The sequence below is a fragment of the Molothrus aeneus genome, chromosome 4 (assembly GCF_037042795.1).
Source record: "Molothrus aeneus isolate 106 chromosome 4, BPBGC_Maene_1.0, whole genome shotgun sequence".
Taxonomy (NCBI): domain Eukaryota; kingdom Metazoa; phylum Chordata; class Aves; order Passeriformes; family Icteridae; genus Molothrus; species Molothrus aeneus.
Genome location: NC_089649.1, coordinates 33,278,805 through 33,306,486, shown reverse-complemented (window position 1 = coordinate 33,306,486; position 27,682 = coordinate 33,278,805). Strand labels below are relative to the sequence as shown.

Below are 27,682 nucleotides of genomic sequence, written 5' to 3'. Positions count from 1 at the left end.
AATTAGCCCTGCTTTTACTATTTATTCTTTAACTTCTTCAGAAAACTCAAATCCAAATATAACAACTCTTTCCCTAAAAGTACTAAATTTAGATCATGAAACTGTTCCATGTTATGCACATCAACCCAATGTACTTATGACTAAGAAAAGAGAATTTTTGGTCAAAGCACTGTACAGCTGTCACTATCTTTTTTCCCTAACAAAGCCCTACTGCCCCACTCTCTTTAAAAGTGCAATGATATAATTTTATCTGTTAACTCACAAGAATTTTGATAAAACTTAACTCATACTAAGAATGACAACCCAAGATGTATGACTCTTGAAAACAACAATGCTTAGAATAAGGTTCCATTATTTGTTTATCTGTATTGCTGTTAGAATATTCTTGCAACGTGTCAGCTTTGAAAACTCCTTTTCCCCACCTTTCTCAGTTTAATGACTACATTTTGGTTGAACTGAGAAAATTGAAGCAATTGCATTCTAATCTAACTGATCATCATTTGCAGTATTTCTTGATTCAGTTCATGTCATTTTGCATTTGATTTCAGTAAGTTCTAAAGATATTTCTGAAAGATATCACCAATATATTTATATTAGAAAGTACTTAAAAATTATAATAGACAAACTATTTACAATTTTATCTAATTTTAACCAAAGGACAGACGAAAGTAGGTTTGTAGCATAGATTCTAGATAAAGAGAAGCATTGAGAAAAAAAGTGTTTTCATAATTTTGAGAAAAGCACTTGGGATGTTTGCATATTAGATTCTGTTTAGTCAGATAAAATCATGGGAGTTAGTAGTGGTAAAATGAATAAGGACCTGGATGAAGCGGAGATGATACGGGTTCAATGAAACAGGAAAATACCAGTTTGAGAAAGAGTTATTATTGAAGCTCTCCAAAGATCACCTGGGAAGCAAACTTTTTTAAAGATTGGAATTGGATAACCTTAAAGCCTGGCACAGTAAAAGTGATATGAAAAAAGTTCTTATACTTGGTTAAGAGCAAGAAATTATACTTGAAGCTGAGAAGCAATCTGCTGGAAAGAGCAGAGTAGAAGAAAGTTGTGTGGACCTGTCATATACAGGGCAACTGTGAGGAACCAGATGAGATCTGTGTGAAAATGGCCATTGCATTGTACAGATGTAATGACTGAAGTCTTTCAGGAAAATATATGGATTTGTTGATTAATTCCACTTCATTAATCCTAAATATTGTGTAAACTTTTCTTTCATGTGTTTTGAAGAATAAATTCAAGCTGGATCAAATACGGTGATAACCTGAGTAACAAAAACAAGGTGGGAGGAGCCAGAAGGACTTGGCTCAGGACCAAAAAGCAGAATGAGGGATAGGGGAATTTGAAGAATGGCTTCAGCAACCAGGGAACGTATCAAATCCTTTCAACCATCTCTCAACCAGTTCAGGAATGTCTCATATTTAAATTATTAGTTTTTATTTGGTTTACTTGTTTGGGTTGCTTGGTTAGTTGGTTGGTTTTGGTTTTCCTTTGTTGTTTAAAATCTTTGATATCTTTTGAGCCTTTTCAGTAAGTTTTCCTTTTCTCTGACCAATGTTAAAGTTCTAAAATGTCTTTCCAAGAGTTAATATTTATTCTGCTTTCACTTCTTTTGTCCTATTTTATAATACCTTTATTTTATTTCCAACCAGATATTCTTACACAGTTGTCTGTTCTTTTTGTCTCCTAACTATACTTCTAGCTTTTATTTAAATGTTTGGGTTGTTTTGGTTTGGGTTTTTTGTTTGCATTTCTCCCCTTTATCTGAAAGAGTGTATCCAGTAACTTTTATAATTAAGAACCAGGGATGCGTGTCAGATTGATATTGCATCTGGAGGAGTTACTAACAAACTCATTAATATGGTACACCATAGCAGACGATCCATGTTTCTAAAAATAGCAAGCTATAAAATGTAGTCTCTACTGGCTACTTATAATATTACTGCTCTGTAACCAACAATGCCCATATTTACTTTTTTGTGTGGTGATGGCGTGAGTAAACAGAATTAATTTCACTTCCAATTTTTTGAAACCTTTGCTCTGCTTTTTCATTTAACATTAAATAAGCAAAACATGTGTGACTAAACTTCAAACAGTTATTGTGGATCTACAAAGGCAACATGGAGGGAAAGCTAGAAGTCATCCTAGTCAGGAATATCTCTTAATGACACAACTTCAGTACCTGTCCAAAAAGCATTTGCTCTCAGAACCATATTTATTTCTTTCAAGGAGAAAAGAAGAGATGATAAATTCATCATTAAATTCCTGGGCCAATGTTTTATATTTCCAAAGGAATGTCACAGTGCCTGAACTCTGAGACAAGTGTTGTCCAGTGCACCTGACAGTTTTTTGCACACACCACACCCCTTCCAACCCCAGCAGTGTTTGCCTCTTTCACTGTGGTTGCAGACAGTTAATGGACAGCAATTTTCGGGGACTTACCTGCCAAAGATTCTGCAGCAGGTGCTGCTCCCTAAGCCTGGGGCTTTTTGGGTTGGGCAGTGACTTTTTTTTCCCCTCCAATAAGGAGAAAACATGTGCAATTGTTTTCTCTCAAGAAAATAAGAAAGCTATAATGTAACTTTTATGCCGTTTTTCTATAAAATAATAATATGAATATACATAATTGTATAGTTTTATGAAGGTTTTTTACATAAATGTTCACTATTTTACAGGAAAGCAGTGATTCTAGCACATTTATTAAAATAATTTTTTTTTCATAACTTTTCAATGCACTGATGTTATCTATTTTTGAATAGTTCCAGGTAGTACAACTGTTTCTTCATTTTTTTAAATTCTGCATTTGACCCTTTTGTTACGATAGTCATGAGATAAAAATTGCAAATGGCATATCAATATATTATATTGAAGACTGAGAATTTTTTTAGAAATTCTTTGGGAGTTTTCTCTGGCAAAATTAGTGTTGTCATCCTATGTTATTCTTTTGTTGTTATTATCATCATTATCTTAATTATTATTTATTATAAGGCTATCATTATTATTAAAACCAAGATAGTTTAAAAAAAACATTTGAACCCTTGATGTCAGTAAAATGATAGCCTCTCAGTTTTGATTTCAGAAAATCATCTTTGCTTATGTAGGAAATGTTAAGCTCTATATTTGACAGATGCTCTCTTTTCTAGTGTCATCCTCTAATTACAAATTATAAACATCTGTAACAGTGACTGGCCTCTGGTTTATGTAGGAATCCATAGTAATACTGTAGTTGATTGAAAAAAAAAGACTTTAAAATCTTGTAGAATGTAAATTGCCTGTGTCAGTTCATCATGTGAAGGTTGGCAGTTTTCATAGATGGCCCTATAACACCAGCTGATTTCATGATCCTTCCTTCATGCCTTTCCTAGATTGAATAGTGAATTTGAAATATACAGATAACTTAAATTTGTAAATGAAATATCGGAATACTTACTTCACTTCTGAGAAGTTCTGAATCATTCAGTAGCCATGCAGCTGTCTTGCTGTCTGAAAGATAGTGTCACTAAAGAACCATCTTTTGTAACATAGAACATGAAGTGCTTCTCAGGATGAAGAATAATCAATTTAATTTAATTGGTATGTTTCATTTTCCTTAGCGTAAGGCATTGTGTCAGGTAATGCATATGGTTAAAAAAGGTCAGTCTCATTTGGACATGTCTGGTGGGCACTATCACTCATGTTTTTTGTCATAGAGCACATTTTCTTCTGAAAGAGGAAAGAGTCAGGGGGCCTCTCTTTAGAACTAAGTATAAAATTATTTTTAATCACATTTTTAAGGAATTTACTGTAATTATTGAACAGCTGTGCTTGCTTTCATGCTTTTCTAATGGTTGCACTTGTAGAGGGGGGTTGGAAGGAGGGCGGGGGGAAGTGTTATTTACCAAGTATTGGTTGTATGAGGCTGAAATGAACCTATAGAAGATCTTAGCTTCCTTACAAGTTCCTTCTTTCCTATGATGAAATGTCTCTTATATGAAAGTGTTTTCATCGTTAAAAGAGAACAGACCCATTATGCCTTTTGTAGTTTACTTGAAGAATGAAAGATAAAAACCAGAGATTTTTCATGATTTAGCAGCTGAATGGAAAAAAAATTATTTGGATGATCTTCATTTCCTATGTAGTTCTTTTGTCTAATAGGACAAAATCCTTTCAAATATAAAATTTTAGTAGGTTATGTTTAGTCAGGTTCACCACAGGTTGAAAGCTAACTCTCAGCTGATCAGCCTGTAACTTAAGGCAATTACACAAGAGGGAAGAGTATGCAGTGTTGCATCAGTTTGATGTGTATCACTCCTTTTTTATGCAAGTCTCCAAATGAGTTCTGGGACATAGAAGTGAAATGGCCTTCTGTTAAAATTGGAACTACTTAGTAGTAGATGAACAGAGAAAGTTTCAAGGTCTGGACTCCTATCATATGTGTCTAAATTTTTTTAAGATTTTTTAAAACATTGACTAATGAGGACTAACTAGTTAGTCTGAAAATACAGAATAAATGTTCTGACTAGTCCACTGTGCCTGTCTTAACTGTCAGATAACTTCCAGTGTCTGACTTTGGGTATGCCATCATGTGTATTACAGTCCTACCTCTGGAATTCACTTTCATGTTAAATGCTGCTCCTTACAGGCTGATACTTGTCAGTCAATTTAATTGAAATGTCACACTGACCTTTATATGAAATACGCTGAACTTACTGGGGTTTTTGGAAGCTCTTTTTACTTTTGTTTCAGTTAAAGTTCTTAAATTACCAGTATACAAAAAAAGTTCTTACTAATTAAGGTCATGAAACTGCCTGCTCATTGATCTTACAAACAATACATTTTTTGCAGATGTAGTTCAGCTGAATCTGCCTGAAGATCAAAAAGTAAGCACCACTGCAGCAACAGTGGGACAGAGTGCTGTCCTTAGTTGTGCCATCCAGGGAACCCTGAGACCTCCCATCATCTGGAAGAGGAACAATGTCATTCTGAACAGCTTAGATTTGGAAGATATCAGTGTAAGTAACAGAAAGTTCTTTTTAACAGCTTTTTATCAAAGCCTCTCATAAATAATAGAGAAGTGATGCATAACAAGCTACATGCTCCTGATATTTCAAAGAAAAGAAATGGAAATGATATGCAACAAACTCTGCCTGATTTTATTTGCTGTGTGTATTTGAACCCCTGTTAAATATAGAGAAAATACATTTCACAGAGCAATAATTTAAAAAATAAATATAGCAATAAAAGAACATGAGGGCTAAATTGCAGCCCAAAATACAGTCAGCATTTTGCATTCAGGATCGTACAGTCTTCACATATTTAGAAGAAAAGAGAAATCTGTGACATGAACATTTTTGTGTACAAACAGATCATAATAATAGTTTTCTTTTATATTAGTTCAATAGAAATCTATTTTTCCCCAAATAAGTATTTCATAATAAAATTAGTTGTTTTGCACATTCCTCCAAATATTCAGCAGCCTATATGGTGCCTTTCAAAGAATGAAAAACAGAATATTAGTATAATTTGTAAATCTTTTTGTTTCAGGAAGGCAAGTGTTTGCCACCTAACATTGCCATGACCTAAAATTACACAAGAGGGAAGAGTATGCAGTGTTTCATCAGTTTGATGTGTATCACTCCTTTTTTTATGCAAGTCTCCAAATGAGTTCTGGGACATAGAAGTTAAAATTGGAACTACTTAGTAGTAGATGAACAGAGAAAGTTTCAAGGTCTGGACTCCTATCATATATGTCTAAATTTTTTAAAGATTTTTTTAAAACATTGACTAATGAGGAATAGCTAGTTAGTCTGAAACTACAGAATAAATGTTCTGACTGAGAGGAAAATAGAAAACTAGTATTAGAATTGCATCTTCTTGCAGGACTAAAAATAAGCTTTCATCTGTATTTTGTATGCTTCTGAGTGTGCTTTCTTTGTTTTGGCCATTTTGTTTTAGCAAAGTTCAAAATGTGGACAAATTGTTACTTTGGGAGTTGTGCTGTCTGTCTAGCCCAAGTGAGTCTGAAATCACCTGAACTGTTATGTGTGTGGAATATTGCTGCAATGAAATATCTAGTTTGTCTATTTTTATTTCTTTTTTTTATGAATGTTTTATTTTTAAGGTGAAAATTGTTCCCACACATCATCTCTCTTTTATGTCTGGTTTTGTTAGTTCTGATGGTAAACTGAGCTTCCTCAGTGTGGTGCTTTGTAAAATAATGGACAATTTCAAAGCTCAAAAGCTCATCTTGCTTGAGTGATGGTTTTAAGCCCCTGAGAGGCTTAGGATAAACCCAAGATAATCTGAAAATTTCTCTGTTAAATATAATTGCTTTTGTTAGTTTGATATTAATCACATGATTTACATTGAAAAGTGTCTTGCCCATGTCCACATGATCTGTCTGCAATATTTGTTTCCTTTCTGTAAATATTCCTGATGTTCAAAACCATTATTTGGAGTTCTTACTAATCAATTCTACGTGAAATAGCTGGCATGAGCTCTTGACAGAAAAAGGAAGATGCATCTGTACACACAGAAATAAAAGGGAAATGATGAATGGAAATGATGAAGCTAACAGCGCAGCTTAAGACTGAAAGGTTCAGTTGGTGTTTTTGCAGACATGAAAAGAGCAAATGATTTCTAAGCTGGATATGTACATTTTTGAGTACGAAAAAAGCCAAACAAGAATAAAAAAAAAAAAAAAACCCACCAAAATAAGCAGAGAAAGTTCTTGTGCTGGGTGCAGGTGCCCAGGAATTGGCAGCAGGGGCCACAGGTGTGGCCTCTTAGGGAAAAGGACCGGGGATGTCACATGCTGTATGCAGCCATTCCCAAGGGACTATCGGCAGGGCACACCCATGGCACCTCTGAAAGAACATTCAAAAAAGGGCATAAAAAACAGGGAGAGAGAGAGAGATTAGAGAACAAAAAAGAGCAAGAAACAGCAGAGGTAAGTCTAAAACTGGAAGGAAGAGTAGAAGGTACAGCTTTGTGAAGCAGATATCCAAAAACATCTACATTGTAGCAGGTTTATCTTGAAGGACTTGCCCAATTGCTTGACCAGTCTGGTGACTTTCTATGATCCAGTGGTGGCAATGGTTGACAAGGCAGGGCCAACAGATGTCACCTATCTAGACTTCTACAAAGCCTTCAATACAGTTCCATGCAACATCTGGATGGATGGATGGATGGATGGATGGATGGATGGAGCGAGCGAGCGAGCCAAAGGTTATGGTCAATATCTCTGTCATTTTATCTAAGTGGAGGCCAGTGACAAGAGGTGTCCCTCAGGGTCTGTCTTTGGCCTAGTGCTCTTCAACATCTCTATCAATGACACAGGCAGTGGGATCGAGGTGTCCCTCAGCAAGTTTACAGGTGACATGAAACTGAGTGGTGCATTTGACATATCTGAAAGCTGGGATGCCCCCCAGGGGGACCTGGACAAATTTGAGAGGTGGATCTGCAGGAACTTCATTGTTCATAAGCAAAAATTAAGTTATAGTTTATTCCCTTAACGGTTTAGTTGCGATTCAAATACAGAAAGAGAAGGTCAGATTCAATATCCTCTGAGTGAGGCACTAAAATTAATAGAGCTCAAATATATGTATATGTGGGATATTAATCTCTCTTTCCAGATAAAGTAAAATAGGGAGGAAGAAAGAGTTAATGGTGCCTGGATTAAAAGAAGAAACGACCAAAGAATGGAGAGAAAGACATTGAGTTAGATTTGTCCCTAGACCTTGTTTTCTTCAAAATTTATTGTACTTTTCACTGTTTTCACAGATTTGATCTGTCTCTCTTTATTTCTAGATTCTTTACTCCTTGTATAATATAAGATGCCCCCAGAAGCAGTGTACTTTAAGTTTTACTGTAGTTATATTATAAACTATAATGATGTTTGCCGAACTCTGGGAATTCTTAATTTACTCAGTTATACAAGAACCACATCTGAGCATATCAAGACTAATAATGTTGTGTAAAGAGCAGTACATTTTCTGAAAATGACAAGACAAACACTGACCTGGGAAGACAGAGAGTTAGGGTTTTGGGTTTTTTTTCAGTAAAACGGATCAAAGATCAACATAACTGGAAGTCACCACATATATAGGAAACCAGGCTAAGCAGTAGTGACAATGTGATTTTGTAAATCATAGAAAGTGCTCATACTTGGAAATTAAGGTTTTGCACTATCCAGTTCTCAATATTAATTAAGCTATTTGCTTTGAGGAGGGACAAACTCAGAACAGTATAATGTCCTAGTATTTTGTCAAATGGAAAAATGCAACAAGGAGGAAAGGAATCCGGATCTAAACTGAAATTGATAGTTCCATTTATATTTATATTTAAAATATTCCACTCCTCTACTGAAAGTGTACAAGATATATCTCTAAAGCTGTCAACTGTGGAGTGGCTAAAAATGAGTCTTGATAATGTCTAATGTCTTGTATATTCTAAGACATTTTAAAGAAATATTAAGAAATACCGTTTGACTTTCAAAGGATGACAATAGAAATTTGTATTTAAATAGTATATTTAAAAATGTTCTATGAACTGTATGTTAATGACATTACTGATAATATCCAGTTGATAATTTTAAAAGTCCTTAGTTCTCCTCATCTCTTCTTATGGTACTTATAACTACTTTTTGTAGAAGTACTGCATCTTGCTACTAATCCTTCTCTTACTGAAACTGATGGGAGGCAGGGATAATTAGCACCCATCTGAGTGAAATTATGAAAAATTATATGCCTCTGCAAATTTTACTTAAATTGTAATATAATTGTGCTGTGACTCACTACAGAACTGATATCACAGGGCATTTTGATGATATTTCAGTACACATATAGAAAGGATTTTTTTCTTGCTGTTATCTTGCATCTTAAATTTAATATTTGCCTTTCCACTTTCCTCTTGTTTTTATCTAACCTACTATTCATTAGAGATAATCATTCCCATATATGAAAAATAGCAGATCTATTTCCCAAATGCAATACATATTACTTTTTTAGTCTTAATGCATTCACTTGTTTAAAGTTTTTGTAACTTAATTTACTTTATTGTTTTTCTGGTACTTTATTCCAGCTTTGCCTTCAGGTTCTTTCCTATACATGTGAGCAATCTTACTTTTCCTACAAGATCTTGGCCCTTTTTCTTACATTTATTGAAGATCTACTGGGATAGTTTGTCCACATGCAAAGTTAAACAGTAACTTTTCAAAATAGTGTAGTTCAACTTTTTCCTTTTGGTAAAAGCTCATAATATCTCTCTTTAGGCTGCCTTCATGGAAAGCATCTAATATCTCAATTTTGAGGTTTTTGAAGTTATGTATAGGTTAGCTTTTCCTCAAAACTTCTGATTTGTTTATCTTGTTAAAATTAATTTATGCATAAAAGTTGACCCTTTTTTGGTGGCAGTTGGCATTTTCTTCTTGACATATTTACCTTCACCCTCTAAGAAAATCCAAAAGACTGTAATGGACAATACCAATAAAAACTAACATCCTCTAAAGAACAAAATGGCTTCCATTCTGTAGAGTTCTAATCAGAAACTGATGACAGAAAGGTTTCCAGATTCTCCAAAACATTAAGCACCTTTCCTAGAAAGCACTCCAGACATCTGACCTCTTCTTTTTCTTCCAGCTTTTCATTCTGTTCCCCCTTTTATTATTCTTAAGAAAAATCCCAGGATAACCTCATGAATTATGCCTTTCCACATTGTTTTCTCCCATGGGATAGTATGGACCTACATACAAGCTTCTCTTTATACACTGTTGAATTGTTCTTAATACAGCATAGTTATGACTCTAATATAGTGTTAGAAATATGAATGTCTGAGAAAAATATGTGTATGTGTGTATGCACGTGTGTATGCATGTGTGTACTTCTGACAGAGTCCCAGGTGAACCATAAATGTCAGGAAAATATTCTTCAATCTTTTCCTCAAATCACATAAAACAACACTTAAAATTAATTTTTCTTTTTTTTAAGTTAGGACATAAACTAGAGGACTTAAATTTAAAGAGAGGAAAAATTAATAGTCTAAACTGAATAGTGTCCTAGTTCTGGCTAGACAGGTTAAATTTTTGCAGTAGCCAGGAGGGAGTATGTCAGGACCCAGACAGTATTCTACCACCTCACATCATTTTTTGGGAATGGGAGAAGGGCTCCCTTCCACATGGAGTAGCATGGCAGAGGGAGCAGTCAGGTGTTCTGGGGTTTTCTGTGGAGGCAGGTGAGCAATCACGTATGAATCGTTCACTTCTTTTCCTCTTGTATAATCTGTCATTAGTATTGTTGCTGTTACTGTTTGTTGTCTTATTTCATTGCTATTTCCAGGAGATTGTTCTCAGCCCTTGATCTTTCCCTCTTGTTCCTCTAGTTGTCCTCTCCAGCCTGCCACATGGGGAATGGGGTGTGGTTGAACTCCACATGGCTTGGCAAGTTTCAGTAGGAACATTACATTAGGGAATACCATTCCTAAACCTTGACAAAAAGATGTTCAAAGTTCACGTACATTTGTTTATTCTTAAATATCCTAAAAGATGAAATGCCTGCTTGCAGTCAATGCAGTGACTTTCTGATTTGCTGCAGCAAGCTCTGCATGCTCTTGTTTTATTCCTGGGGAGGTTTTCCTCCTCCCTGCAGTGTTGCCACGGGCCATCTTATTGCTTGTGTGGGAAAGTGGGGAAAGTGTAGTGGTCCTATGACATGACAGGAGCCCCAGAACCTACTTCCCTTCAGAGGTGATACTCCTAACCTCATCCTTTTTGGAAGACAGTGACTCATATTCCAACAATGAACAAATGCAGTGCCATAGGCAAAAAGCTGGCAGTCTTGTTCAGTACAAAATCTGGATCCTGATCAGTTTATTTTGAGCTTTAATTACTAAATGGCAGTGCTGCAATTTCAGTGTGTGTGATCTTCTGTGTGGTATTGTGTGTTATAACCACAATATATATATGAAGTTATATATGTATAACTTCATTGTATTTAAGGTTCATTTTAAAAGCCTAGTTTCAGGTTTTTCTTGCACATTATGTTTTTGACACCTCTTAAACACACTACATCTCTCAGATATTTTCTACTGATTTTTGTGATGAGGTGGTTAGATTTGATTAACAGTGACTCATCAAAGTCAGCATGTTTCTATTTTTATCTATATTGAATTGCCCTTTATCTGTTACAGTTTTTCTTTTAAGTAGGATGCATTATTACATTTTGTGTTTCATGAGTTGAATACCAGTTTTGTTTTGTTCTTTTCTACTCCACTTGTTATGATGCAATTGTTGAGAGATGCCTCTGCCTGAATTAAGCTACAAATGAGAACATATGCCAAAATCAGTAGTATGGATTTTATTTAACAGTAAATAAATGTGAGGTACAGAGATAGAAAGAAATAGGAAAGGGGTGGCGGGAGGGAGTGAAGGAGAAAGAGATCAAGAAAATAATCACCACACTGTGGATCTAGAGGCACCCCATTGGTCCTTCCTCACCCTGATTTTCTTGGAAGTGGGGTCCCAGAGTCTTCTGGAGGTGCCACTTCACTTTTATACAGGCCAGTCTGTGGGTATCCCTGGGTGTTCACAGATGTTCTCATAACTGAGGGTGGCATGTGTATAAGCAGCTGTTTTTCCTCCCACAGTGAAGAATGGTGGGAATAGAATTCCCATAGTGGGAATTTTTTATCCAGATACTTTTAACCAGGGTGTGTTAACTAAACTTGAGCTCCTCTATGCCTGGAATAAGCACCTTCCTGTTGCAAATTCCCATCTTCTGTGCTTATCTCAAGCTCACGCTGCTGTAGCCTTGACAATGTTTGTGGCAGTTGTGGTCTTTAAGTCTCTTTTTAAGTCTCTTACATCTCCCTGTGGCTCAAACAGTGTCTTCCTGGGACCTTTTTTCATTTCACAGTTTCCCATGGGGGTGTTTTGTTTGTAGAAAAGTCAGAGAAAATAGAGAAACAGCAGGAGAATGACACAAGCAATTATACAGTGTGCAATAGCTATCCCAGCAATTACAAATGTAACTCCAGTTGCAATCATCGACCCAGTTTTCATTATAGCCATTGCCCCCACCCCATGAGTAACAAGGATTGGAATATGGACATCAGCCAGTAAGCTACCTTTGGGTCTGGAGTGATTGGGAAAGCTCTTATATTTGACCAGTGATTTCTTTAATTTTGGCTTGGGCTTCTTCAATTGAGGATGATGCATTGAGAATGGTAATGCAACACTCAGTTTCAGTGAGATTTAACATTCCACATACTCCTTGTTCCTTTAATAATAACATATCTAATGCCAACTGATTTGTAAAGCCATTTTTGACACTAGCTGGTCTTGCAAGTTCAGCTCTAGGAGAGGATACTTGGCTCAATTACTTGAGAGCATGTACCTGCCATGTAATATCTCCCAATGCCCATTGGTGCTGTGTGATAACGATAGAAGATGTAAAAAATATTGAAAGTCCTAAAGCTGTATTTTTTCTCCACTGAATAATCATCACATCTATTACTGATCAATTCCAGATATTTTTTCAGAACTTTTTTTCTGCTGTTTTTCCTGATAATGAATAATGAAAGGTGGAATTTGGGTAAATGGGTGGGAGTTCTATCCTGCACCTTAGATCAGCATGCTCAGTTAGGAACATCCCAAAGCTAATCCAGATGGTGCAGGATAGCTGGACATCCAGGTGTCTCTCAAGTACATTTGGGGCTTGAATTTAAAGGTAACTCCTACTCCTTTTTTTTTCAGGCATCAGAACTTTTATCATACTCTTTTTTTTCACTCTTACCCATTTTCCCTGTATTTCAAAATTAGTGAAAAACTGTTTTATATTTTGTGTTACAAGATGACTTCTAAAATTTCTTAAGCATCTCTTCTTCAATCCCATAATATCTTTCTTCCTTAAGCTTTTCTTTCAATTCAAATTCATTGTTTTCTCTGTTCTTTTCTATGTATCTATATAAAGATGCAGGTCATGTCTGCATTCAGTATTGGTGTTACTAGCAAATTCATTTTGTGCTTTTAATTTCTGATTAGTTCATCAAAAAATTGCAGTTCAATATTTTGTATGATTTTAGACATACTCTTCTCACTTCTTCTGCTATATACATCCATCAACTGGGTGAAAACCAGCATCATTTCTGAATAATTTTATTACTAGTTACATATTTATTTCTCCAACTTTTCCAGGTAATTTTGCAGTAGTTTTGCTATCCTAGTAGACTTAATGCTTTTCACAGCTTTCAGAAGAATTATGCGAAGGGTTTTATAGTACACAGAAAGAATACTGAGCTTTTCAGGTTATTATTTTAGAAAAGAAGTCTTGAAAGAGCAACTCGACTATGCTACAGCTAGCAGTAAAGGTCACTCCTTTTTAAGAGCATGAGAAAGATGCTTTGTTAATAATGGACTCTTTTGGCTCACAGTCCTGACTTTCCAATCATTGCCATAGTACATTAAATAGGAGGGCCATATCACCAGCAATAAAAATGCTTTCATATCCGGAAGTCTGTTTCATTGAACAGAGAGGCACAATTGCTTAAATACAAAAAAAAAAGAGAAACCCTGTCTGGCCCACCATCACAAGCAGCCCAGGAGGAAAAATTACAATGGGTAGGGAATAATTACCTATTGGGAACCTGGCTTAACTGTCATTTATATATTTTTCAAAAATAATAATTTTTTTAAATACTGCAGAAGTGTACAAGGGCATTTACTTAGGAAGAAAATTTCTACCCACCTGAAATATAATTGGTACTGCTACTTGCAAAAGTGAACATGAAGCAAATTGTTTATCTAGACCAAGTCTGATCAGTTTGTGAACTCTGACTGGATAACAACAGAAGAGGATATATCTGCCTTGATTTTCAAATGATGATATTTAAGATTTCTCTGAATCAAAATGTTTAGTGATCTACCTACTCATATACCTGACACCATGTATCCATTCATATCTAAATTTAATTAGATCTACTTTAGCTCAGACTGATTTCTCTTTCACCTGTTAATTTTATCACCTTTGTGTGTATTCTTCCTTCCTTTCTTTTTCATTTTTGTACTGTTCTCACATTACTATCTTTATAATCTAGAGCTTCCATTTCAAAAGGATTCATTCAGAACTTTTTCTGTTTGGGTATGTACAAGAGCCTTTGTATCCATGGCAGAGTGTTTTCATTGATCTGTTCAAAAGGAGAGATAAAGCAAACTAAAGGTTTTCCTAATTTAGTATGATTTAGGAAACAGATCTATTAATGATATCTGATTCTCCTTTCATGTATAAGTTAAATAGTTTGTAGCTTAAAACCACAACCAGAAGCAGGGAAGTTGAAACAGTGCTTCTAAAAAATACCTAATTTGGTTTGGTATAAAAAATTGTCCTTGAGTAAGGAGAATTCAGGTGACTTTACAGAGGATCACTGAATCTGCATTCTTTATTATACTTTTATGGGTAAAGATAGGTAAAAGGGACTGGATTTTATGACAGCTGCTCAAAAGCACCTGCTAAGAATGTTTTGGATTTGGCTGATAAACATTTTTCTTCTAGAACTTTCTAAAAGAAATATAGTAATGTTTTCAAATGATAAGCATTTGCATGTAGATACTTAATTGAAGTACTGAAAAGAAAAACACATTTTTTTTACATAGAAAATAAATTTCAGACTACCTTAATAAAATCGCGCAGTCTTATGGCTCTCATCTGAAGTATATTATCTTGTCTGGTTTAAAAGTAGATTTGTGTGTCCATTTTTAAGCATTTTATTTCAAATAGTTCTGTTACTTAAGTGGGAGGAGGTTATGTCTTCCTTTCTAGAATATGTGCTTCTTCTAGGCAAAAATCTGTCTTTACCGACCTGTTTGTATTAATGAGAAATAAAATGGAATTGCCATACTCTGGCACGGTAAAATATCAATGCCATACAACTTTTGTCTACAAGATACTTAAGTTTGTGCAGCAATTTGGCAAATGCCATGAACTCTGTGAAGTCCTTGCTATTGTAACCTATAGTTAATGAAAGATGACTGAAATCCTGTTTTGCCTTCACATTTTAACATGATATACATAGTTAAAACATCAGACGAGAAATTCATTCATGAAAAAGACTGAAGTTTAACCTGTGATTATTGAACAATTAACATGTCAAAAGGAAGGCAGAGAAGAAAAAGCTGCCTCTTCTCCCACCCCTCTGTATTAATAGAGACTTTATTTCTGACATGATTTCTATGATTAGTTGGCAACAGCTAATGATAGAGTTATAATTGGAGTAAAATATAATTGAAACCAAGGGTTATCTAGAGAAAAAGAACTTTGGTACATTTCAGTCTTCCAAAGTAAGACTGTACTATATATAAGGAAAATATATTATGGTATTACAGTGATAGAATTTTATATGGTGACAGTAGCATAGAATCTTTCTAATGAGTAGTGCTGTGTTGTGGTTTGTGTTTGGTTTGTTCCGTTCCCCCCTCTCCTAGCTTGGCAAGTTGGTCTGGCTCAAACCCCCAGTTATGTCAGTCACAGTTTTCCCCTCCTTATTTTCCCTCATTATCCCTTATTTGTCCTTGTATCCCCTCCCCAGGCCTTCTGCCAGTCACCGGCACCCCACCCCAAGTTCCAGAATCTTCCAGCTAGGGTGTCGAGTGATTGGCTGGTAGGCCTGGGCTCCTCCCCTGACCTATCCCCATTGATCCACACCACCCATCAGTCTTCAATGTATCCAAATTTTCGTTCTATGATTGGTTTCTTGTGTACCCACCCCTTCCCTGTAAAACCCGGTCCCCGGAGGGGCTCGGGGCTCCTCCTCCGCTCGCCACCTTTGGGTGGCCACCCTGCACTTCCCCTACCCTGGATTAAACCAAGTTAATTCACCCAGCAGAGGAGGGCCGTCTCTTTTCTTCACTCCTGCGGTGCTGTTGCTTCAATATCGGTGACTGTTTCCTCTCGCCCCACCCACGGTCGGCACATGCCACTGGCTTCGTGCCAGGGGAGTGCCGGTGTAACTGAAGGTGGCTGGACTCTCTAAATCCCTTCAGCCGGGCCCCCCTTAAAAACAGCCACAGCTTCAGTGCTGTCTCATTGTTTTAAAATAAAAGCAAAGAAAAAGGGTGAAAAAAGAAAATATAGTGTATATAGCTTCATATTTTGTAAAGGACTTTCACTTCTAAAAAAATTTGGGCCCATTACAGAAAACAGTATTATAAAAGCAAAAATTCATTACAGGAGACAGATAATGGTCCACTAAGAAGTAAAATTATTTTGGTACATCTTGTAGAAACTTGAAGTGTGTTAACAAAGAGTTAGCTATTGTTGCAGCAGAAGAAAAGTACTTATTGTGATTAGCAGAGCAGTGGTAAAATTGGAGTAAGGGATGTCTCACAGAAGAGGGAACCTGTTAATTTAAGGAGAGCACAGGAATGTGGTCATGACTCAGTGTGATACTGTCATTTGCATATAAATTTTTATATAAGCATTTCATTTAACTGGAGTTTTTGGTCTTATTTTTAAACTGCAATTGAAAGTACTTGTGTTCAATTTTATTTTAGAACTATTGTAATGAATGGGAAACACCTTACCTCTATTAGGTACTTTGCTTTTAAATAACACACGGTTTACCTGCAGCAGGATATAGTAAATATTTTATGTATAACAAATATCAGCATTTAAATATAGCAAAGTGTCTAAAAATCAACAATGTTTATTTGTTAATACCATCCAGAAAATATTTATTATGACTATTCACAATCCCTTTTGAAATGGGGAATTTCCAACCTCAGTTTATGACTTGAACACAGACCAGATGTAACAGAAAGAAAAAACAGAAATATCTTATTGATAATAATGTATAGAAAGTAATGAGATTTTGCTAGTTCAGCATTATGCTATTGCTTTTGTGTATGAACAACCATTGTGATACCTGTGGGTTTATCAAAACATCTTGGCTTCATGTCAGTAAAAAGAACAGAAGTACTACTTGGTACAGCTTCAGAAAATATGTTTGCCAGTGCCACTATATGCTGAAAAATCTTCGTTTTTTTACTGAAAACTTTTTGAACACCCTAATTTTTCTTGTTTTATACCAAGATGTTCTTCCACTGTCTTAGAGTTAACCTGACCAGGAACCAGAACCAGATGATAGAATGAGACTAAAAATACCACAATTCATTTCAGTATAGACAGAAAACAAGACAAAAAAAAAAAAACAACCTAACTCCAAAGCAAAACCCAAAGAATTTTCCCTGCATAAATAGTTTCTGTGCTCACATTAAAAGGTTGCTGCCAATGACCTTGAAGTGTTTTCTTTCATTGATAGCAAGGAATCAATCTTGCCAGTTAAGATTTCTTGTGATAAAGAATTAGACTGATGGACATGGCTTGTTGTATTAGTGGTTTGAGCAAAGGCAGTGTGTGTAAAGCTTAGATAACCAAGATTAGTATTAAATGTAAATTGTCTCAGCTTTCAGTATTTTAGTAGTGTAAATTCATGATCTTTTTGCAATACCCCAGTTTCATGCTGAGTGCTTAGTTCAAGTGACTGGACTTTTCTGTTTATTTAAAAGGCTCTAAGAAGAATATTTCAGAATTACTCGGTGTGTCAGTCTTGGTTAAACCCTTAAGTGAAGCTGTTGTGCTTGTGTTCAAACTGCCAATATTTTGATTTTATAAGAAAAGAGAAAAAGATGGCAAGGAATGGATGTCATTCACTTTGTTGTATGTAATCAGGTGTATAGCTGAGAAAAAAAAAAAGTTTAGCGTAGGAATTAGATCCAAAATTTTTCTAAGCATCTTTGTGCCTATTTCTTGTATGACGTGCTGGATAACAAACTGACGCAAGTGGGATTGTGTTAATAATCCAAGTAGTGTATGACTGGCCCTGTTTTCTTTCTACTCTTGTCTTTAGATCATACATTAATGCTGCATTTAAAATGAGAGGTCAACTTTAGAAAGATTATGTGAATTATAATGTGCTTTTTTCCCCCTAGTATGCTAAGAATGGGCCAAAGTGAATAATTCTGATTTTTAAATCATTTTAAGGTACTAGGTTGCCTTTTTTTTCCCCTGCCACTTACCCCAATATACCCTTTTCAGCTGCCACATATTAGGGGATTCTCAAAAAAATCTCTATCTTTTTTGGTTTAGTTTTTTTCGCCTGCAAGATATTTAAAAGTTGTTTGAAAAGATATTTTTGTTGTCTGTTTATTGGTTTATCACATGTACATAATGAAGTTTGCGACAACCCAAAATTTATAACACTGGGCTTTTGTGGATTGCATAAACCTTGTAGACACTCTACCTACTTGTCTGTCTCACTCCTGGATAATTCATAAATACATGGGATGGACTAGATAATAATTGGATGAAAATTTGAGTAACACAAAAATTTAAGGGTTGTTTTCTTTTTTTTTTTGTAGATTCTCTTGAGTTTTATAAGGAAACATCTGGAGAAATTTGTTTCTATGAAATGAAATGAGTTTTTTGTTTCAAGAGTAGTCTAATTCAGGAACCAAAGATATGAATTATTTTCAGTATAAGAAAAGGGCTGTGGACTGATGCAACTAAAACTGAAATCCAGTGTTTTGTGTAGTAGGAAGATCAAAAATTCCAATAAACTTTATAAATTTAAAACTAAATAGTTTGTAGTATAAGTATTTGAAAACAGATTAAATCTTAGCACAGTATAGTTATATAGTGTGATATTTTTAGAATCAGAAAAATTTAGGGGATATTCAGTGAATTCTAAACTGAATCACCTTACAGAGTAAATTACATCAGTACTTCTGCTTCTCTGGGCCTTCCTAACACTTAGATACACTTTGGAATATGGTCCAAGTAAACTGCATAGTGCAAAGCTAGTTTCCCTTTGCAGCACTGGCTTGGAGTGTGATAATAAATATATCTACAATTAAATCTGATTTAAAAAAAGGGAACAGTTTAGGGGCATGATAATAAACTGTGGTAATTGAGTAAGTATTATAAATTCATTTCATTGGTTATGAGTTTAACTTGAAAAATATGTGAGGAATGAATGTCAAATAGATTTATTTGATTAAATCTGATTATATAACAATTTGGTTTGTTAAAAAGGAGTAAAAGTCAAATGGTATATGAGTCATTCTGAAGATCTCTATGTAACATGAAGCAATAAAAAAGACAGCTGTATCAGAGCATGCTGAATTTTCCATTTAAAATATACTGCATCTACTCAGTTGGAGATTTTGAATGTCTAAATAAATTAGCAGTCCTTATTGCCGATTCATCACAAGATAACGTAAAATTACAGAGTTTTTGGGGAAGTAAAAGGTTAGTCATGTTTTATGGCTAGCCTCAAGAGCTCTAGTACTTTGGCAAAGCTTTCACTTATGTCTAGTGTCTGCCATAAACAAGAAAAAAATTCCAAATTCTCTTTACACATCTACATATCAAATGAAGTCATTATTCTCACTGCTGTAATCTAGCACTGAGGCATTTTATGTCACTTTCCTGTATAATCCCTTTTCAGGTTCTTAAGAGGTTGGAACATTATTAGATTTCCAAATAGCAAAACAAATTTTTAATCAACTGACATTTTTTGAAAAGCACAAAGCAGTTGCATGTTTTGTGTAGAATAATGGATATTACCATTTATTAGCTGTTACTATTTCCTCATGAAGTGAAATTGCAGTCCTTACTGTATCTCAGAGAATAAAGGGAAAATCATACATGTCGAAATAATTATTTAAACAGGTACAGTGTTATTGTATTCATTTCTAGTCAGAGAAATAATCTTTTTCTCAGATTTGCTGAACACAGCCAAATCCTTCTCAAACTGGCCTGGGCTTATGCATTTCAGTCTTATTTTAGGAAGCAAGAATAGAGAGTGGCCTCTGCATTGAGCATTTGTAATATAGTACAAGCTAAGGAAGATATGCATGAAGACTTTCTCAGCATGGGAGATCTATTTAGATGTTCTGAATTACTCGCTAAATGTTCACCACTTTACTCAGTCATCAGTAGAGTAAGGCTAGTATAGCTTTTTTGTGATAATGAGATACAGCCTTTGTAAAATTCAGTCATTATTTGCTTTTTTCTTTCTGTTCTCCCCAGTGTCAAGAAAAGGGGAACCAATGAAATGCTTGGAATATCTAATTGTAGCTAGGAAGTTTGTTTTCATGGTCAGCAGAGAGAGGTGGGTGGCAGCTAAAACAGTGAGCACTGACAAATCCACTGAATGATCCCATAAAAGGATTTTGCTGCCCTGAGCTTTCTCAAATGACTGTAAAAGAAGCTTAGGAAGATTAATTTCCTTTGACCAAAACTAGTCTGCATTAATAGTCACGAATTGGTGTCTGGTGTTGTATTCTTGATAACATAGTTTCTTTTAAGATTTTATCACTTTCTACTACATATACTGGGACTAGTGTTTATGTTAGACTGTGCACTTCCCTTCTTTAAGCTATGGCATGATTTGTAATTTTCTGTCAGGCTGATTCTTCTACCAGTGGACTTACACTAGATTCATTATTTGTTCTTATTGCAGCTGTAAAATTTAAGACAGAGAGAAGGTATGCAGAATTTGTGCTTATGAAATGTAGGGTTTGTTTTCCCTCTTAATCTAGAAGGAAAACTTTAAAAACATCTTGGATTTCTGCCAAATGCAATTTTTCTTAGCGTTCTTTGTGGAATATAATTTCTTTGTGACAGTCAGTAGTAAAGTGCAGAGTTGCATTGCTTTGCCAGTGTGAACAGAGAATGATTACTTGGAAAATAGGAGTTGTAGCATTGACATTAGCACAAAAAGCCTGAGCTGAGTTTGTCTGGCAAAGGAACTGTACATAAATAATTATTTTTTAAAATGATTTTAGTTAACCTTCAAAAGGATATCTACTCTCTGTGTCCTTGTAATAAAGGAAGTTAGAGATACTGAAAAATCTGTAAAAGAATGTGACATTAGTATTACTGGTACTTCCATGAGTTGACTGAAATAAAATGCAGAAAGCTTGGGAAAATGCACAGAAAATAAAAGAGAATATGTATACTGGTTGTGTTTTACAAGCAAACAACTGTTCTGAAAATATCTGGTTTCAGATATTCTGGTTTCAGAGTTCCCCTAGCAAACCAATACGGAATTTTAATTCTTAGCTTCACATTTTCTACCTGATCAGCTCAGAGACAGATGATGTGGGGTTTTTTGCCTTTCCCCGTGAAAAAAAATCAAGATTTTCCTTTAAAAATAAGGGAAATGCTCCCACCCAGAGTGTTATCATTATAATTTAAATCAATAAAAAAGGGCCCAAACAATATATTTTTTCCTTTGTTGTGGATTTGTGAAAGACTGCAAATAGAAAGAAAGGTAATATGAAAAAGCATGAATTCATAATATTTGGTGTTCACTAATTCCATTTATTAAGAACACAATAAAACTATTTTTTTTCTGTTTGAGAATAATGTAAGTAAGGATTCACATCTTCAGTTCACATAGCCCATGTACTTTTCTTTATTTTTTAAAAAATTATTTATACAAAGCCAAAACCCCCAAGAAGCTATTTAGGAAAACAAAGTATGGGCAAAAAAATGCTGGAAAAAAAGAGAAAAACCCAAATGGCACAGACCAAAACAAAAATACTCCTATCTTCTATGATGGTGAACAAATTCATGCAGTCTGTTTCATTATATGTTCTCCTGTGGGGAGAAAGCAAGGAAGAGTCTTCCTAGAGCTTTTAATGAAGAAATGCTGGAAAATGGTCATAAATTCTCTCATATGCAAAGTGTTAGCTTATGAAAGAGGGTTATAAACCCCAAGGATATAATTGCTGACTCAAAACAAAAAATCACCTTTAGTTTCTGTTTTATAAACAGTAAGAGAGAAAAGCAAAGATTCACTATCAAATTGAAGTCTATTATTTTGCTCATTATTTGTAACATATATCATGATTTGTGAATTGTCAAGTTCTTCAGGAGAGCAGAATTGCAGCAGCTGAATCATTGTTAATGTAATTGTTCAGTTCTATCTTTTTATGTATGACAAAAATAATTAGAGTTTCTCAATGTAATTTTAGAAGTACCTTGCCATTTCTATGTGAACAGTAGGAGAACAAAAATTGAGCTTGTAGTAACTTCTTTTTTTTTACTGTCATCAAATATATTTTCCGAAATGTAAAAAAACCCCCACTTTTCTGTATTTGTTGCTGTTGCTTTTTGAAGGCTCTGTTTCAAAGATGTTTGTGTGTCAGTATAGATACAGGGTTTTTTTAAATTACTCAGCTTGTGAGTTAGTCAATAAAACACTAAATACTTGTCAACATGCAGTGTCAAGTAGCTCTGTTTGTACTTCACCATCCCTTTTCAAATGCTGCTTACAACATTAAGTTCACTTTGTATTGAGTGGTTTGCTTTAATTAACAAAACAAACATTGAACTCAGTATCACAATAAGCTGAGGACATTTATTTTGTAGTTGTAAAGAAAAACAAACCAAACAACCAGACAAAGCTCACCACTAACAACAAAGCATACTGTCCATAAATTTCTAACTCTCTGAGAGTCATCATGTCTGAATTCTATTGAAATACTAATATAAAATAACCACAGGAGTGTTTCATCCATGGTTTCTATGAAAAAGAAGGGAGAAACCATGCACAGGCACACACTTACTTAGAAAATAGCAATGGTACCTGAAGATATCATATGCCACAGTGAATCAGTTAAAGAGCTGAAACAGGTAGGTATGCTTCAAAGCAATATCTAGTAATTTAGCATAAGGAATGTTAAATTAAACTAGGCTCCAGACTGCATTTTAGCAGCTGAATTTTTCTACACTCCATCCTCTGCCCTATTTTACTCACAAATATCTTTGGCAGAGATTAGGCAAAAAATTCCAAATGGTAATAACAAAACCCATTTTCCAGATAAAATATAAGTACCTGTACTGTGGCTCTTTTGAATAGCTGTCCTTTCATCTTCCACTAATAATGCTGTTGAAGAAGAACGCTTTGAAGACGTGTGTTCAGCTAGTAAGGGGGAAAAAGTAAATTGGTCTTATGCTTCATATATTTTAGAAAGAGACAAAGATCAAAATATCCAATAAGGAAGTTTTTTGAAGTTAGTTGGGTGGGTTATTCTGAAGGGGAATTGCACTGGTTCGCATCATCAGTTAAAAATGAAGTGTTAAAGAGGGTGCCTTTTTTGATCTTTGCAGTGGCAACATGTAATGGTTATTGAAGATTTGGTAGAAATATTTTCTGTATAACCAATGCTAATATAGAAACCTTTAGTTGTCTTGAGGAAGTCAAGTTATTGATTACCAGGTGGGTTTATTTTTTAGGCGTGTTCTTTTGTTCTCCCAGGGAACAACTAGCAGAACCATTGGAAGCACAGAGTTGTGAAATGTGAAATTTAGCTCCCCACTCATCTTTGGATGAAGAAATACAGAGAGATACATGTTTTTTGAATAATATCTTGAGCGTACTTAAAGAAACAAAACTGAGAAATTAAAAGGAATTTGGTAGAGATTTCAGTTCTCTTGTGTTCTCTGAGTAAAAATAAAAACTGGAAAGTGAGAACTCAAAAAATAAATCCCAATAAGTTGGAAAAGTTGTAGGTGAGATCATGGAAGAATGCAAGAATAGTCATAACGAACCAGAGGTTAATGTAGCCCAGTATTTCTCATTTTTAAGATCCAAAGGACAGAATGTAAGAATAAGGCAGCACATAGTAATATTTTCTATCAAAGTTCTTTTACTGTGCAATTTACAGTGACTGAGGTATTGTAGCTTACGTTTTTGGTTTTGCAAGCTTTTGATAAAGTCTTCATGGATTTGAGGACTTTATAGAGAAGGGTATAAAGTTTGTGATGAAAAAAAATAAGGAAGAACTTGTTGGGGATATGAAGGTGAGGACAACCTAGGCTACAGTGACCATGAGATGGCTGAGTCAAGGAGCCTAAGAGGAGACAGCAGGGCAAAAAGCAATACAATAAAGGACTTCAGGAAAGGAGACTTCAGCCTGTTCAAGGATGTGCTTGGAAGAATTCTGTAGGAGATCATGCTGAAAATAAAAGGAGTCTAAGAGAGATGGTTGATTTTCAAGGATGACCTCCTCTATGTTCAAGAACAAGCTTTCACAAGGAACAGTAAATCAAAAGCAGCAAGAAGTCTGTATTAATGAACAAGGAGCTCTTGACATAACTCAAATAAAAAGGTGTAAAGAATGACAGGTGACCAAGGAAGAACCTGGAGACTCTATTTGAATGTGCAGATAAGAAAAGATGAAGCCATCCCAGAACTGGATCTGGTCCAGATATTTGAAGGTCTACAGAGTTTCAGGACTATATCAGCAGCAAAAGAAAGAGGAAAATATGGACCTTTTGGTGAGCTAGCATGGGACCCAGTGCCAAAAGAAGTAGAAGACAATGTGCTAAAAGCCTCTTTTGCCTCGGTCTTGACCACAAACATTTCCTTTCAGGAATCCCAGATCCCTGAAATCAGTTTACAGCTGTAGTGCTTCTGTAATGTATCAGTGAATCTAATGAGAAGAATTGAAGAAAAGTGAGAATTTTTTTTGGTCATATCTTCTTATTACAAAGGATGACAACACATCCACAGGATGTCATTTAACTTGTTCATTTTTGCAGTGAGTTTTTCTCACTGGTCGGATGCAATTCTCAACAGCTTTACTTCTGCAAATAACTGTCATAGCTAAGTAAACATATTGCTTCTGCCCAGTTTATCTAGTTGTTAAAATAAAAGTTGTATTTTTTTTTACAGTCACAATATATGTAGCAAGATTAAACAACTCCACCATTCACAAGTATAATATTTGAATTTCAGATTACTGTCAGATATGCTGGTTTAATATTTGTGATGTTTGATGTCTGATATTTGCATCACAGCTTTGTTGCTGAGATGATGAGCGTAATTACTGTAGAGATGTGGGTTTAATTATGACAACCTTGTTTTTAATCTTTCCTGGTAGGATTTTGGAGATGATGGGTCCCTGTACATCACTAAGGTTACCACAACTCATATGGGAAATTACACCTGCTATGCTGATGGGTATGATAAGCTCTATCAAACTCATATTCTCCAAGTGACTGGTAAGGAAAAATGTTCTAATTATCAAGTCATAAGAAACCTGAATTTTGTTAAGCAGATCAGTTGTTTCTTTCCTACATATTTTTGTATTGTGTGACCTCTTAATAGAAAAAGATATATAATTTTTTCTTCATTTATCTCCTTCAAATCACCTTAAAAATAATGAAACACAATAATTTAAACTTATTACTTCCATAGAATAATAACTATTAAAAGGTGTAAAGACAGTCCAGAGGACTTGCTTTGCACCTGTGATGTTATGCAGAACAGCAAGTGGTTTATGTATACATATACACACAGATGAAGTAGGTTTTAGTATTAATTTAGTAACATGGGGAACATGCTGAGAAAAATAAATGTGTAAGTTTCTTGTGTTAAGAATGTTTTGTTGAATATAAGATTAATAGAATGCACTTCTCTGAAGGTTTTGTAATTGATGTAGGCTTCTAAATTCACTTTTATGTTATTGAAATCTACCCATGATTTTAGTAGATTAGCTTGAGGCACCTGGACTTGAAACTTGATCTTTACATTTTCCTACATCTGTTCAAGTTCCAGTTAACACTTCATTAAATTCTGTACTTGGACAAAACTTAACTGCTTTGATACTGGTGCCCTGAAGACAGGCCTTTACCTTCTCTCGAGCTGATGTACCCTCTCTTTTTTCTTATATGCAATTTATTTCCTAAAGTATTTTAAGGAATTCTTTTCCGCTGATGAAGGGTCTCCTTTATCATCTCTGAGGTTTAATGTCTTTTTTTCTTTTTTTCCCTTAGAGTGTTTTCATGTTATTTCAATTCATATTTATTTTTGACTCTTAAGACTCCCTTTCTGCTGTAAATTACCAGTGTTTGTCATTCCATGTTGTTGTTTAATCCTATCCAGAATCATGTTTGACCTCAATCTTCTCCAAATTTACTTTGCATTAAGAGGCTGTGTTTCTCTCCTGAGGCATACTCTAGCCCTAGTTTCCTGGCCACTGCTGTTATCATCATTCTTTCGTTTGTTAGCTATTAATCAGTTGCATAAGCCCTTATTTGGCTGACTTTTTTTAACATCCAAGAATGATGAAATATTTTCTTTTATTCTTATCTTTCATTTATATCTGTATGAAATACAGCTCCCAAGATTAATTTTGGCTTTTACTTTGATTTCTCTTCTTTTAATGGCCTTTCCCCCCCTTTTCTGTTCTTAGTATCTTCACATTTTAAATTCATTTGACACTTAGTGCTTGTTTGCAGTTTTATAAACATTTTGTCTTTGCTGGTATGTTTGTCCAGGAAGCTGGCTTGTAATATTTCTCTATCCATGTATTTCAACTTTTTTTTCCCTAGTTTCTTCCCCTCCCGAACCACAACATATTGTACATAAAGCGTTGTCCCTGATCTAATGGGAACATGGCATCAACATATTTTCCTCCAAATTTTTCTTCTGGAATTATTTTCTGTCATTTAAAAATCCAGGCAGCAACTACTGGCTAAACTAGTGAGAAAACTGATGTGCAGTTTATTAATATTTTAATTTCTGAAGGCATAGCAGAGTTCTTGGCAAGATGAACACGTTAGTGGGTTCTTGACCAATATTCTCCTCTGTTTTATGGGGTTTGGTTTACCCTAAATTATTCACAAAATTATATTCTGATCAATACATTCCTGACCAATCCCAATGTGTAAATAATCCCCCAGAGGTGCATAGCAAGAGTTAAAATACTCTTGAATTCGTGTTGGTCTCAGATCAGCTCATAATGAGGCAAAACTCCGCTCAAGTTGAAGAAGGTTTCCTGCAAGACTACAAATTCAAGAAACATAATTTGAGAGAGGTGAAGGAGGACAAATGTAGGTTTTTCTAGTGATAATGTGTCTGACAGGAAATTGGTTTTTCATCTGGAAACCACTGTAAACCTCAGATAGCTGCTATTGCAAAAGCTGGCACTGGAGTGGTACCTTCCTAAATGATTTTGGATGTTGATATTTTGGGGAGCAAGAAACAGGAAAAGGAGACCTTTTGAACAATAGGATTATTTGCTGTGCGTGTTGTGGATAAATTGAGTTAAATCCACTGAGATTAAAGGTCAAATGAACAGCTCTTGCACAGTTTAGATTTGTACTTCTAAGGAATAAGCTTCTTAAGCACAGGCATGATGGTCAGTACTTGTAGCTGTGATAATGACTAATTAATATAATGATACTTGTATTAACTGGAGAGTCAGTCAAAAGGTTAATGGGATAATGAGACTACGTTGATCACAAAGATTTAATGTGAAGGTTCAATGAAAACAATGTAATTAGATTTCAAGTTCTTTCTTAGTTTCCATTTATGTATAGCTATATATTTTTAGGAAAAAAACCCATATATTTTAGGCTAGTATGCAATTATTATAGATATAAATCTGATTTACTTTTAAGATTAAAATCTAAGATATTTTTAGTTTTGAATTATCTGGCACAGTAGTAAAGAATAATGAGCTTCCTTTGGAGTCTTAAAAATACATTAGTGAACACTGTAAAAGGCTTGTTTTATGGTGAAATAATCAATCTACTCTTATACAAATAATATGGTAAATGTTGTGAGCAACCCTATAAGTTGATATTTTAAGCCTTTTCATATAAACTAAAAACAAAACCAA

The 27,682-nt window shown here is 34.9% G+C and overlaps 1 protein-coding gene across 2 annotated transcripts in view; it reads left to right on the top strand.

Annotated features, from left to right (window-relative positions):
• The window catches only part of FSTL5 (follistatin like 5), a 270,455-nt gene that overhangs the window by 178,987 nt on the left and 63,786 nt on the right, over nucleotides 1-27,682 (top strand). For both annotated transcript variants that reach the window (XM_066548230.1, XM_066548229.1), the window contains exons 7-8: nucleotides 4,840-5,006; nucleotides 24,938-25,058. In XM_066548230.1, the coding sequence (XP_066404327.1) occupies nucleotides 4,840-5,006; nucleotides 24,938-25,058 (288 nt within the window). The remainder of the gene's footprint in view (nucleotides 1-4,839; nucleotides 5,007-24,937; nucleotides 25,059-27,682) is intronic.